This window comes from Fusarium odoratissimum (assembly GCF_000260195.1).
Source record: "Fusarium odoratissimum NRRL 54006 unplaced genomic scaffold supercont1.12, whole genome shotgun sequence".
Taxonomy (NCBI): Eukaryota; Fungi; Ascomycota; class Sordariomycetes; order Hypocreales; family Nectriaceae; genus Fusarium; species Fusarium odoratissimum.
The window spans coordinates 811,193-824,277 of NW_022158698.1; the positions used below are offsets into that span (position 1 = coordinate 811,193).

At 50.1% G+C, this 13,085-nt stretch overlaps 6 protein-coding genes across 8 annotated transcripts; 3 read left to right on the top strand and 3 right to left on the bottom strand.

The window, feature by feature from the left end:
- Window positions 1–1,030: 1,030 nt before the first annotated feature.
- Window positions 1,031–5,268, top strand: FOIG_08253 (uncharacterized protein). Of its 2 annotated transcripts, XM_031208224.1 has the most exons (3): window positions 1,031–1,302; window positions 1,784–3,974; window positions 4,024–5,268. In XM_031208224.1, the coding sequence occupies exons 2-3, from the start codon at window positions 1,819–1,821 to the stop codon at window positions 4,310–4,312; spliced, it is 2,445 nt and encodes an 814-aa protein (XP_031062358.1). In that variant the 5' UTR covers window positions 1,031–1,302; window positions 1,784–1,818; the 3' UTR covers window positions 4,313–5,268. The 2 variants fall into 2 exon arrangements, with proteins under 2 accessions (XP_031062358.1, XP_031062357.1); XM_031208223.1 differs by having other exon boundaries at window positions 1,031–3,974.
- On the bottom strand, window positions 4,598–6,336 carry FOIG_08254 (uncharacterized protein). The gene is made up of 2 exons (XM_031208225.1): window positions 5,476–6,336; window positions 4,598–5,426 (listed from the first exon to the last, which is right to left on the bottom strand). Exons 1-2 carry the CDS (start codon window positions 6,044–6,046, stop codon window positions 4,777–4,779), a joined length of 1,221 nt encoding a protein of 406 aa, XP_031062359.1. The 5' UTR covers window positions 6,047–6,336; the 3' UTR covers window positions 4,598–4,776.
- Window positions 6,337–6,500: 164 nt separating this feature from the next.
- Window positions 6,501–7,848, bottom strand: FOIG_08255 (uncharacterized protein). Its single transcript, XM_031208226.1, has one exon. The coding sequence runs from the start codon at window positions 7,790–7,792 to the stop codon at window positions 6,704–6,706; it is 1,089 nt and encodes a 362-aa protein (XP_031062360.1). The 5' UTR covers window positions 7,793–7,848; the 3' UTR covers window positions 6,501–6,703.
- Window positions 7,849–8,002: 154 nt separating this feature from the next.
- Window positions 8,003–11,515, top strand: FOIG_08256 (uncharacterized protein). Its single transcript, XM_031208227.1, has 2 exons — window positions 8,003–10,139; window positions 10,189–11,515. The coding sequence occupies exons 1-2, from the start codon at window positions 8,285–8,287 to the stop codon at window positions 10,254–10,256; spliced, it is 1,923 nt and encodes a 640-aa protein (XP_031062361.1). The 5' UTR covers window positions 8,003–8,284; the 3' UTR covers window positions 10,257–11,515.
- On the bottom strand, window positions 10,416–11,762 carry FOIG_08257 (uncharacterized protein). Its single transcript, XM_031208228.1, has 2 exons — window positions 11,567–11,762; window positions 10,416–11,513 (listed from the first exon to the last, which is right to left on the bottom strand). Exons 1-2 carry the CDS (start codon window positions 11,712–11,714, stop codon window positions 10,621–10,623), a joined length of 1,041 nt encoding a protein of 346 aa, XP_031062362.1. The 5' UTR covers window positions 11,715–11,762; the 3' UTR covers window positions 10,416–10,620.
- Window positions 11,763–11,896: 134 nt separating this feature from the next.
- Window positions 11,897–12,932, top strand: FOIG_08258 (uncharacterized protein). Of its 2 annotated transcripts, XM_031208229.1 has the most exons (5): window positions 11,897–12,024; window positions 12,134–12,177; window positions 12,311–12,364; window positions 12,571–12,664; window positions 12,719–12,932. In XM_031208229.1, the coding sequence occupies exons 1-5, from the start codon at window positions 12,013–12,015 to the stop codon at window positions 12,911–12,913; spliced, it is 399 nt and encodes a 132-aa protein (XP_031062363.1). In that variant the 5' UTR covers window positions 11,897–12,012; the 3' UTR covers window positions 12,914–12,932. The 2 variants fall into 2 exon arrangements, with proteins under 2 accessions (XP_031062363.1, XP_031062364.1); XM_031208230.1 differs by having other exon boundaries at window positions 11,897–12,177.
- Window positions 12,933–13,085: the final 153 nt, after the last annotated feature.

Below are 13,085 nucleotides of genomic sequence, written 5' to 3' on the forward strand. Positions count from 1 at the left end.
CGTTGTCAAGATTACGACGACATGCAACAGGAGACTGATCTGTTTACAGGGATGCCCCAACCTTGGAAATCTCCATTGCCATCGACTTGATTCAGATGTAACAGCTCTTTTAGGTTTCGCCATGCGCCTCTTACAGAATGTTGAGGAATGGGGGATCTGCAGTCATTCAAGCCTCAAATTGAGAAAGTTTCTCTACAGCCAATCGAGGCCTGAATTGGGAAAAGTGTTGCACGTCGAATGCATCACCAGTTTTTCTCGTATCGTTGAATGAGATGGAGGTGCCCCTTTTTACGTTTCCTGGGCTTGTTTTAGGTTGGCAGCTTACAGGAACCTTGCGTCAAAGGAACGCTGCAACCAGCCTGTAGCAGTTCCCGATTTCCTATCTTCTCTCCACTGTACGAGGTAGCCAATTGTTTATTGTTGATCTCCGAAGTCGTTCGTTCCGTTTTTGCTGTCTGTTAGTTGACCTCCTCAACCTCGAATTGAGTCTCTCGGCTGATATCCTTGGTCTTGGATCGATAACCTTATTCAGGCTCAAACTCATGATCCGTTCCGTATGTCTAATTGACTGACTGTTTATTCCCATTAATGTTTCACCTAAGATCTGTAACTTCGCCATCAAGAGCCCTCTCAAAGTCAACTACCGTACCACGCGTAACCGATGATATCGACAGAGTAGAAAGCCTATCATGTTTAATAAAATAATTCAAGTCAATATCAATTAAAAACGTCATTGGAGCCATTGACATGTATATCTTATGACAAAGGGCTAACAACACAACACAGTGAAGTACCTTATTCTTACAATATCAAGATGAAATCTTCATCCTCTTATATAGGTAATTTCTTTTATATCCTCATAATGTTACATATCCTAGTCTAAGCTTGTAAATAGTATACAAGTTTTGTATGACTTTTGGTCCTGATTGTATGGCCTCGATGAAGGTCAACAATGCATTCACGTGATCCTGCACGTGAATGCATGTACCTTCATCCAGCCGCATGTGGGGGAAGCGGGCTTGGAGAACAACGTTGGCACTTCGTCGCATCATCGTCGGCATCAGAGCTTCGCCGCGCATCAACATCGCAGCCCGCTCTCTCCCAAGCGGCTGTCCACCCTTTCAGCTTACAAACCTCATTGATAGAGTTTCCGAACACTTCTAACAACCTTTCCACAGCCAACATAGCGCTATATTCGCATGCTTGGCCACGATACAAACATCTTGAACCCAATTTACTGGAAGACATCATGATAGATTTGTGCGCGCTGAACGATCCTGAACATATCTCATTCTCTTAGTGGTGAGTGGATTTACCTCAGCTGTCGCTTTCCTACCCTGCTCGCTTCCCCCGGCTTGGTCATTGCTGGATATGTATGTCCGGGAAACCCCTCGACGCCCTTGGACCTAAGGACGAATTATGGGTGGCACAAGCTTCATTCAACGCGAAACCTTTACAGACGACTCAGGCATCGGGAAAGTTTCTTCTTTTTCATACTGGCAGTGATATGCGCCACATGATGAACAGCGCTACAAAGTCAAGCAGCTTCGACCAGGACGAGGTCATATAAGAATACGACTCAGGATGCAGAACAAGATGAACAATAGAAAAATCCGCCATCGCAGCCATTACGAACAATCCATCAGCGACCCGAATACTTGAGATAAGAAGCTTGATATCTGGTCCAGGGAGGTTATGGGGCGTTTCCTGAGGATACCTCGAGCGGGGCACGGAGCTCAGAGCGACTACAGTCGATTGGCGTTTGTACTAATTTCTTTCATAGTACAATCGACGTCCACTTGCCCAAATTCTTTCAAAATGTCCTTCTTCGGTTTCGACACCACGCGCCATAACACGGCTGCGCCTGGCTTCTCCCAATCTCACGATCCATTTGCTGGTTTATCAGGCAGGGATGGCGATGATGATGCTCTAGACTTCGAGGAGACTTATGACGGTCTTGGAGACCAGCTCGAAGAGACTGGAGACGCATTCAACGACGACACCTTCGGTGACAGTGGCCCGGCAGTCTCTCGCAGTGCTGGCAAGGATTTCGACTTCTTTGGCCAGACTGCCAAGGTTGCGGATGCCATTGAGGAGGAGCATCTTCGCTACAATCGCCAGGGGCCTGCGGCTAAACCTGCTGCTTCTGCTCAGGCTCATTCTTCCGTCAACCAATATGCCTCGGCCGACTACCAGTCTTACTACTCTAACCAGCCTTATCAGCAACAGTCTTACCAACAGCCTGTGCGATCTGGTTACGAGAAGTACCGCGAGCCCGAAGCGCTCCCTGATCTCCATGTTGACCGAAGCATCTGGGGCATTGGGCCGTCTAAGCCAGCCCAGCAAGCATCGCCGGCTCCTGTTCCTGCAGCTCAGCCTGCCCAGCATGCACCCAGTCGCAAAGTCATGAGCTTGGAAGAGGTCGAGGCCGCCATGCGATCTCAGCCCAAGCAGCAGACACCTCAGCCACATGCCGCAGATCTTTCCTATCAGCAGCCGCCTCACGGATTTACTGCTCATCAGCAACAGCCTCCTCAGGCCCATGGTCATGGCCATCCGGTGACTATTCTGCAGAGGCCCCAAAGCACTCAATCGAAGCCCACGCCGCCAGCCCCGGGTCTTCAAGCGACTCCCGTTCAGCATCAGCAGCAGCTCCATGCCAACCCGACCCAGATTCTGCAGAATCCCAACCGCGCCGGCCCAGATGCGCATGTTCCACCTCAGCATGGACACCACTCCAAGCAGTCCCACGGTGCCATCCCTAATGCCGCGCAGTTACAAGCTCATCCCCAAATGCAGCAGATGTCCGAAGAAGAGAAGGCCGCCTATCTGGATCAAGAGACCAAGAGGGCTAAGCGAAACCATAAGATCTGGCTCCTGTCGAAGGACAACGGTTTGATGACTCCCCAGGACAAGAACTTCATCACCCGTATCCAGCTCCAGCAGCTTGTTTCCGCTACCGGCAACCCTGTTGAAGGGTCTGATGCCTCAATTGCCGAGGACTTCTACTACCAGGTTTACAGCCATATTCGAGCTGGCCAGCGCCAAAATCCTAGCCAGCCTCTGAGCAACTTTGCCCAGACATATCTATACCAGACTGGTAGTCGTCAGGGTGGTATGCGTCGCCATGGACGTCCCGCTGAGAACCACTTCCAACGAATGGAGCAGCAGGTTCAGCGTGCTGTCGAAGCTGCCAAGAACAAGCCCAAGAACCCTCAGCTGGTCATTGCAGGTAGTCTAGGAAAGATCTCCTTCAGCAACGCGAAGACCCCTAAGCCTCTCCTCAGCATCAAGCGCACCGAGAGTGAGCATCAGCGCCCCAACAATGGCAAGAAGGGTTCTAGCCTTGATCGAAAGACCATCCTCCGAAACGTCGAGAAGGTTTATCAAACTCTGATGCAAATCGAGGACCATGTTCGGCTTATCCCACCCCCTATGACCGGTCCCGATGAGGAGCTTGAGAACAAGCACAAGGAGTGGGCCACCATTCTAGAGACCTACAACGCCAAGCTCTGGCAAGAGCTCAAGGTCCACGAGCAGATTGGTGTTGTTGTTCCTCATCCATTCATCGCTTTCTTGTCTTGTGCCAAGGGTGAGAAGGCCATTCCTCGTCTCTTCCCTCATCTCTCTTTTGAACAACGAACCACTATCTTGACCATGATTATCTATCATCTCGACCAATTGGATGTCGTCCAGGGCGCTGCTATTACACCGGGCGAGGTGACAACCATCAACGCACGCATGCGTGAGAAGATTGAACTTTTCATCTCTACTGTCATGCCATCACTGATGCAGTATTTCAACGACACTGGCCTGGATATTGTTGATGGAGTTTTGAATCTGATTGCCACCAAGCTCAACGTCGATCTCATTGCTAGATCAAGAATTGGTGTGTCAATGTTGACACTTATTCTCAGTCGTGCCGTGCTTCTCAAACAGACAGGCGCCGGCACTCCTGAGCAGTGGGATAACTGGTATGTAAATTCTGGACCGTGAATCACAACTTTGACTAACAAGCATCAGGGATCGAACATTTGAGATCTTGTTCAGTAGACTCGAACCTTCGCTGCCTTACATTTTCCCTGGTAGCGTCAACACTGGAGAGGACGTCTATGTATGGCAGCTTCTTGCAGCTATGGGCGTCAGCGCCACTCACGATCAACAAACTCGTCTGGTCCTTGCTGTCAAGGACCGTGTGCTCGACACTGTCACTGTTTCAAAGACTCTCCCCCCCGCTATGGGAGCAGAGCGGCTGAACAGTGTCAATTTGTTCATGCGATCCATTGGTTTGGATGTCGAGCTTCTCCAGTAAACACATGTTTCGTGAGCATGCATACAGGCTATTGTCGGTGATTCTTGGGCTTTTTTCTTGGGCTGGCATATGAGAGCGCTCAAGACGACCGGGACATGCAGGATGCAACACAACACAACAAACAGGGTTTACATGCTGGCGAAAATATTATTGGGAGCGGTTCAGCGTATAGGCATACTGGGTGTACAAAACTCGTAACCCCTGATATGGCGAGTGCCTAGCGCTTTCATGTATACCGGCATTACAGTCGGATGATCATCACTAACTCACGGAGAGAGTTTGGGAGGACTCTTGTCCATTGAGGAAATAGGTTATATCGTATTTGCAAATTTTACACGTTTTTGGCAAAGCTTTTTTATACTGTGACTTTTGCATTCCTTATATAAAGTTGATAGATCCTTTGCGCCGTCCCATGCAACCTATTTAGTCCCCTGAGTTTACTTCTAGCACCAGACTTTCACTCTTCATCCATCAACGTTGGCCGTTTTTGAAGCTGTAGCTCGAGGTCTACCTCCCCGTCGAGGAACGGTCCCCGCCGCTCCACCTCGTGGTCGAAGCTTGGGCTTTCGTGCCTCCTCCGCCCCTGGCGCAGGTTGCTCTGGCTGCTTGACGGGAGCAATTGGCTTGGGATCTTCTTTAACAGGTTCTGGCGCCGGTTGTGGCTTCTTAATACCACTAACAGCTTCAAGAAGCTCGTCATCATCCCATCGACGAGCGAACTTTGGCACAGACTCCTCAAGGGGTGGCTCATTTTCCTCCGCATCATCGGCTTTCTCTGCTCCTTCCGCGGCCTCCTCTTGAGTAGGGCGCAGGAAGAGGCTTTCGTTATAAACCTCCCAGGCAGCCTCCTCATTCTCATCTGTGTAGTGCATAGTTCGCCAATGCTCTGTCTGCACAGATCGTAGACGATCAGCCATGGTTTCGGTGGTAACCGTATCACCATCGCCAGTAGCCTTGACAGTCATATGAATTGCGCGAGCAGTGCCGGCTGCAGTGCTGGGCGCCGACTCCTTAGTAGCCGCGTCTTGGCGTGCTTGCTGGACAGTTGCGTCGATGTGGTGAAGTTGTGGGCGTAGATGAACAAGTGATGATACAGGCGTGAGATGCAAGTCCTCTGGCGATGTGTTAGAAGATATATGGACTCAAGAGCCAATGTGACTTACTGCCTTGAAAGACACCAACCATATGCTGAACCTCCTTATACTCAGGATACTGCCCACCAAGGGTCTGTGTCCGAAGCACTTTATCCTGCCTAACGGCCTCTGCCCAATCCATGTTCTCCTGTTCATCCTCGGCCTTTTTCCTGCCACCTCGAGCCTGGACCGTACCGAAGCCAAATCCGCCAGCCAATCCATGACTGCCGCCATTCTTGGTCGCCATAGAAGCATGCAATGTCTTTCCCCACTTTTGACCCTTCTCGCGATCATAGGCGACTGTGTTGTCTAGGGGCACATCGACTTCAACCATACCTGCTTGAGCCTTCACTCGCAATTCGGTCGGTGGAGGTCGTGGGGAGTCATCGGTTCGGTTAGGATGTTGGAGAACGAGAAGACGGCGGCCTAAAGGCAGAGAGGGATTGATAAAGACGTTATATGTTGCGGTGACTGGGTCATCATCGTCGTCGTCTATCGTGGTAGGATTGTTGGCTGTAGAGGGCTTGACGCCAGAGTCAATGTCCATATCATCGATGTCCATTGAGGCCGTGGGAGCCGGTGTATTCGACGTTGTAGACATCTTATGAAATTATTTGTAAGGAAACAGAGCTCTTCTGCACAAATTGCCAGTCAAGAACCTGACTAGGCCTTGTTATTCGCTTTCGGTTTGGATGACTCTACGTCGCTCTCCAAGTTCGCTTTGCGACAACCACAATGCGCAGCTGTTTCTAGAATACCTTTGGCTCGTATGTCGATACCGAGTATATACACGGGTTTTGTACCGGTATCTTAAGCTTCGGCGTTTTTGCGACAGGGTTTAGATGCGAAGTAAGTCAGACTGAAGGTTGCAAGTTTAGAGGGCTGTCAACGCTGGGAGGGGCGATTGTAGAGAAATTTCCATGTTCGTCCCCCGCCAAAGTTTAGACCGTTATCTTATCAGTAACAGCAATTCGAGAGTCCCAAGCCAAAGATGAGAGTCACTCAGTCATGCCCCAATTGTAATAAGTAGCTGACTTATTTCAATAGAGATGTAATCTTGGATGGAAGAAGTATTTACTGCATTTGTGATGCTTTTCCAGTAAAGCAGCCTATTTGCATTGATAATTTCTCAACACGCAGTCCGAATTTTAAACTCCATTGAATCCAGCAGGCATATGGCCATGAAACGACATCCGTAGATCGTTTCGTTTCTGGGCACCCCAGAGGCCAGAAAACATATCTATTAACATCAAACAGTCTATCGACCCTTTCCACGGTCGCGGCGTCCACCCTCCAATACCTTGACTCTCTTGTTGAATCTCTCTCCAATACCACCTCCCATACCACTTCCACGGGGTCCATCCGTTGTGTCGATTCCACGCTTTCGGCTCTTGTCCAGAAGAGCACGAACGTTCCCACCTGATTGCTTGCGCTTGGTAAGACGATCGATACGGTCGACACCCTCTCCCAGGTTGTGCCAATCCTCGCCACCAAACTGCATGCGGTTGCTGCGACCAGCCTGCTTCGCCTTCTGAGCTCGATCTTTCTTGCTCTCCTTGGGAAGACGTGTAAAGTTCATTTCCTCGTAATCCCGGCGCTCTGCCTCCTCCTTTCGCTCGGCGTCGGTCTTCATCTTGCGACCTCCCTGGACAATTGTGGTACCAATACTGGGCTCCGCCAAAGGTGCACTGGATAGCTCTGAGGCGACAAATTCTTCCATGGTGTGAGACTTGCCGGCGCGACGATCGTGCTTCTCGCGTCGTTGAGGCGCATCCATTGTGGCACGGTCTCTCTTAGGTGGGCGGTATACACCCGCAGCTCCCCCATCACGCTCCGCTCGGCGAGCAGTAACATCATCAGCCATGGCTCCAAAGTTGCCGGGCTTGTGAGACAGAGCTTCAGCATCTGTTTCCTCCTCTGAGTCGTCCTCTTCTTCCTCAGAGTCTGATCCAGCCGCGGCCTTGGCTTCCTTTGCCTGTCTCTCGCGCTCTGCATCGTCTGCTGTTCGGAGGAATCGATCAATGGAGAAGCGCAACTTCTCTTCCAACGGTCGGGCTCCCCTTTCCAAGTAAAGTCGTAGCTCAACCAGCTTTGCCCTCACAGATTCGTCGAGTTCGGAGTCGTCTTCGGCTTTATCCGAGTTTGATTTTGAGTTGCGCAATTTGAGCAGGATCAAGAAGACTAAGTTTTGTAGGTATGAGAGGAGAAGTTCATTCTTCACATCGAGAAGTGAAATGCCATCCTTCTGGTGCTCGATGGCTGCGAGTTTTGGTGTGACCTCGAGTGCTGATGACAGCGACTGGGTTAGCGACGTCAATAGCGCCGGTAATGTTGTAGGTGCTGCCATGGTGATCTGTTTGACTGAGACTTGAAATCTCTAGACAATTGAAAACTGATGTCTCGTCGAAAAGTTTGGAGTACTTCAACTTTTTAGCGGGGCGTTCTTGGCTTGGCTCCACATTCCTGCCTCGACAGCCACAAACGCCACAAATCCCCTGTTTCAGTGCGTGGCTCATTCTCCTGACTCAGCTAATATCTCCATGACAGATTACAGCAAGTGCCTTGTAGCTCCCTGTTTGATGATTTACTCTCGCAGCTGTTTCGCTGGCCTGATTCACCACACGATCCTTTATATCATTGATCGGACGATATAAGAGGCAGAAACTGAGTAAAACTCTCAGTGATTACTTGATTTTTAATTTTCCTTCCTCATCGACTCGAAATTGCGGGTCGCGCAAGTCGTCGTCAGCTGGAGCTTTGATCGACAGCTTCACATCTCGGCTTTCGCAATCCTCCTTTGTTAACCTCTATCGGTCTGCGCATGATCTAACTTTCCAATATGCATTTCCGAGACTTTGCGCCTCGTACGGCGCTTGTCAGCTCGCTTCTGGCTATACCACAGCTAGCTTCTGCTTTCTACCTCCCCGGTGTCGCCCCAACTACCTACAAAGAGGGAGATAAGGTTCCGCTTTACGTGAATAGCATCAAGCCTGTCGACCGCTCCCAAGATCCGCGACTACACGCCGTTGTCTCGTACGACTACTACCATCCTGCCTTCCAATTCTGTCAACCTGAAGGCGGCCCTCAATATGTTTCGGAAAGTCTGGGTAGTATTCTCTTCGGAGACCGCATCATGACTTCTCCTTTTGAGCTTATCATGGGCAAGAACGAGACGTGCAAACCCCTCTGCAAAGTCAAATATACCGAGAAATCGGTTCAGTTTGTCAAAAGCCGCATCGAACAGGGCTACAGTCTGGAATGGCTTGTGGATGGATTGCCAGCGGGACAGGAAGTTCTCGATCAATTAACCGGCACTACCTTTTATAATCCCCGATTCTTGCTTGGCCAGGATGATAAGGACGACAACATTCTGTTCAATAACCACTACGAAATCGCCATCGAGTACCACGAGGTGAACAAGGACCCCAACCAGCGCCGTGTCGTCGGTGTGGTTGTGCAGCCAAGTTCAAAGGAGTACGGCGGCAAGGCTGATTGCGCCAACCACCCGCCCATCGTTTTATCTGGGGGCGAACAGCATGTTGCCTTCAGCTACAGCGTGATCTGGCGCAAGTCCGACACTGCCTGGGCCACTCGATGGGACAAGTACTTGCACGTGTTTGATCCTAAAATCCACTGGTTCTGGCTTATCGATACTGCTATCATTGTTGTCATCCTTGTTCTCACCGTCATGTCCATCCTGGTCCGCGCTCTCAAGAAGGATATTGCTCGTTATAACAGACTCGACCAGATCGACCTCGACGACTTTGGCGGTACCTCGGTTGTTGAGGATGGTGTTCAGGAAGACTCTGGCTGGAAGCTGGTCCATGGCGACGTCTTCCGAACCCCTTCGCGTCCTCTTCTGCTCTCAATCCTGGCCGGCAATGGTGTTCAGCTGTTCTGCATGACAGGCTGTACCATTCTCTTTGCTCTCCTTGGATTCTTGTCTCCTTCAAACCGTGGATCCCTTGGAACAATCATGATCCTCATGTATACTGTCCTTGGCTTCGTTGGTGGTTATGTCTCTGCTCGAACTTACAAGGCATGGCAGGGTGAGAGCTGGAAGTTGAACATTGCTTTGACCCCTACCTTGGTTCCCGGCATTGTCTTCTCCAGCTTCTTCCTCCTGAACCTTTTCCTCTGGGCCAAGCAGTCATCAGGGGCGGTTCCTTTCACCACCATGCTTGTGATTGTTGCTATCTGGTTCATTATTTCGATTCCTCTCTCGTTCGGTGGTTCCTGGGTTGGATTCCGATCTCCTCAGTTCCAACCCCCTGTCCGTACCAACCAGATTCCACGACAGATTCCTCCCGTGAGCACTTACCTTAAGCCTGTCCCTAGCGTGCTCATTGTCGGTCTTCTTCCCTTCGGTGCCATCTTTGTCGAGCTCTTCTTCATTATGAACTCGATCTGGTTCAGCAGGATCTACTACATGTTTGGCTTCCTGTTCCTCTGCTATGGTCTCATGATCGTTGTCTGCGCTGCTGTCACTATCCTCATGGTATACTTCCTGCTATGTGCTGAGAACTACAACTGGCAGTGGAGATCTTTCCTCGCTGCTGGTATGAGTGGTGGCTATATCTTCTTGAATTGTCTTTTGTACCTTGTTACAAAGGTCAGGGCGAGTGGATTGGCTGGTATTGTGCTCTACATGGGCTACAGTGCCATCATTTCATTCCTCTTCTTCATTCTTACTGGTAAGTTCTTTATAAATCCTCCTTTACGATGACATTCTGACCTTTGCAGGCTCCATCGGCTACTTCGCCAGTTGGTGGTTCGTTCGCAAGATCTACTCGTCCATCAAGATTGATTAAGAGACGACCATGCACCAATTATGACGAATGGATCATCAACGACAAGTGACTAATGAACAAGAGACGGAATTTTGGTGTTTGTAAAATACATGTACGACCAGCGTCTGGAATTCGCGTTTACCATGAGCCGTGCTTTAAGCTGCAAACAAGTGCCAGATCGGCGAGATTATGGTGATAAGGATCGGTGGTGTTGCATCAGCACGCTGCGAGTACGGAGTAGATTCATTTTCATTTAGACGGATATCAAAATCAGGCCAGTGCCAACAGAGCTGGGCCGTGTTGGCTATTGACGAGGAGGTATTGTTCTGCATTGTTTTTAAGCTTATTATAGATATCAAAAATTCGTTGGCTTATTTCCTCCTGCTCAATCGTCGTCGTCATCGTCATCCAAATCATCCAGATTAGTAAACTGGAACTGGGCCTTTTGCTGTGGAGGTCCAGTTGGGCTCCTTTGTTCGCCAGGGGCAGCCGGACCACCAACCAGACTTGCACGTCTCCAAGCCTCTTGCTCCTTTTCTCTCTGGCGTTCTCTCTCGATGCGCTGGCGCTCGCGTTCCTCACGTTGCTTCTTTTCGCGCTCTTCCTGGGCAATACGGTCCTCTTCTTCCTTCTGCTTTCTCTCCTCTTCCTCACGACGCTTGCGCTCTTCCTCCTCGGCAGGATCGTAGCCCTTGGGGTCGATGCCCTGCTCCTGGAGGAGCTGGTTAGCAGCCAGGGAGCCAGCGCCAAGCTGAAGGTCGTTTGGCCAAGGGAGGAAGATCTGGTCAGTCAAGGGGTTCAAGAACTGTGTCCACTCGCTGGGCAGGACGGTGTTGGCCGACATGGAGGACTGTTGAGTCGCGGGTTCCTGGGAGACGACTGGTGTACCATTCATGACTGCCGGGCTTTGAACCTGAGACGATGGAGGCGCAGATGGTGTCATGACTGAAGCTGCTTGCGACTCGGGTCCTGGAGTCTGGGCTGCTGGTGTTTGACCGCCTGGAGTTTGAACTTCCGGGACATCTGGCGTCGGTGGTACGGCTTTAATAGTGCCTGCTGGTGGCATAGTCGTTTTGCTGATACGTCGGGCATAATTGAGCAGTTCTTCGTAGGCGATGGGGTAGCTTGGGCCAGAAGGAAATGTGGTGGTTTGCGTCGTCACGATATCCTTGCGAGTAGTCGCTAGATTCGAAAGAGTATCGCGGATCTGCGTATCAAGGGCGTTTGAAGATTCGCGCAGTTGTTGAATACGTAAATAATTGTTCTGATGAGTTTGGACTGAGAAGTGAATTAGCTAAAACATTCATGGCTGGCCAAGTCGTATGAATTACCTTCTTTCAAGCCTCTGCTTAGTTCTTGGTCTGCTGCATTGAGCTCCTCTCCTTGTTGTATAGAGGGATGGTATTTCGTGACTGAATCAATTAGATTTGCGAGAGCTTTCTCTACTCGCTCAAAGCGACCATCGATATATTTGTCCATCACAAGATCGTGGTTGATCACGGCGACTTTTCTAGTATCAAGTGATATGAAAGTAAATAAAAGAAAGGTCAAAGGCAAGGCTGCTATAGCAGACCGAAGCTTGGAAGTCAAAGTGGGTCCCCGCCTGCGGTTATAATTGGTCGGCTGCCCCAGAGCTTCTTTTAGGCCTGAGGCCAAACAAACCCGATCTTTCCCGTTCGGCAAACTCGCGCAACCACGTTCAAGGCCTTCTTTTACGACGACGACATCGACAAGCAATTGAACGACGCAACAGGCTTCCACCGCCCTACAATTCAAGATGGTCTCCTACGTACGTCCGAACCCTTCGATACGACCGCCGAGAACTAGCTACAGATATTCACGAATGGCTCGAGGCGTCTTTCACCAAGTGTGCAATCGACTGACGTGATTCTCACCAGACTCCCATCCGCATGTCGGAATTCAAGAGCAACTATGGTCCTAAGTACGTTATACCAGTCTACAATCCCCTAACGTCGAATTCGAAGCGCACTGTCAAGGCACAAGCGAACTACGACTCTCGACATCCTCGCAAGGGTTCATATGGAATAGTGACGTTGGCTAATACTCTGGAATAGGTACCATCCTCAGCCCAACGTTGCTGGCATCACCCCCCAGTCTGCCTTCCGAATGTAAGTGCACAACTCCAAACCGAATTTGCGATCGAGAACCGAATATGCAAGCGAACCGACTTTCAATCTCCTTTCCGTTTCTCCGAAGTCTTGGAATGATCAACCGCGGCTGAGATGGACATGGCGGATGATAGATTGAGACTGGATTAGAGATTTTGCTGAACGACCGATCGTTGTACTGTGGATGGGAACTGACTGGGTTATAGCGGCTCCCGTCTGGCTATGTACGGTGCCCCCGCCGCTGTTGCTGTCCTCCTCTTCGCCAACGGTATCCCTCGTGTGCAGCGCGATGTTCTCCAGGTACGAATCACCTTCTCTCGACACTATTTGATCATGATATTAATTCCTATACAGAAGATCCCTTTCCTTGGCAACTACTTCCGAAAGGAGATCCACCCCGCCGACAACGTAAGTCTTGACTATGATACGAAGCATTGGGGTCGGTTATTAATAGTCTGTATAGCCTTTCTAAGTTATCTGGTGGACTTGAGGAAGATAGACGTTGTTCAGCGCCCCTGCCGGCTCTCCTTGTATAAGATATTCCAATAGACATGTTATGAGCCTTGAATTTTGCTGTGAAATGTATGGCCTGTGATTGGTTGATGCCTCAGTGGTTTACTTGTAGGCAGAGACATGCCTAGCAACTTATGGAAGTCCTCTGCAAAAGAATAGACCTGTGATGGCATGGAAGAGTTGAATAGAACGATTCCTATCACTGTTA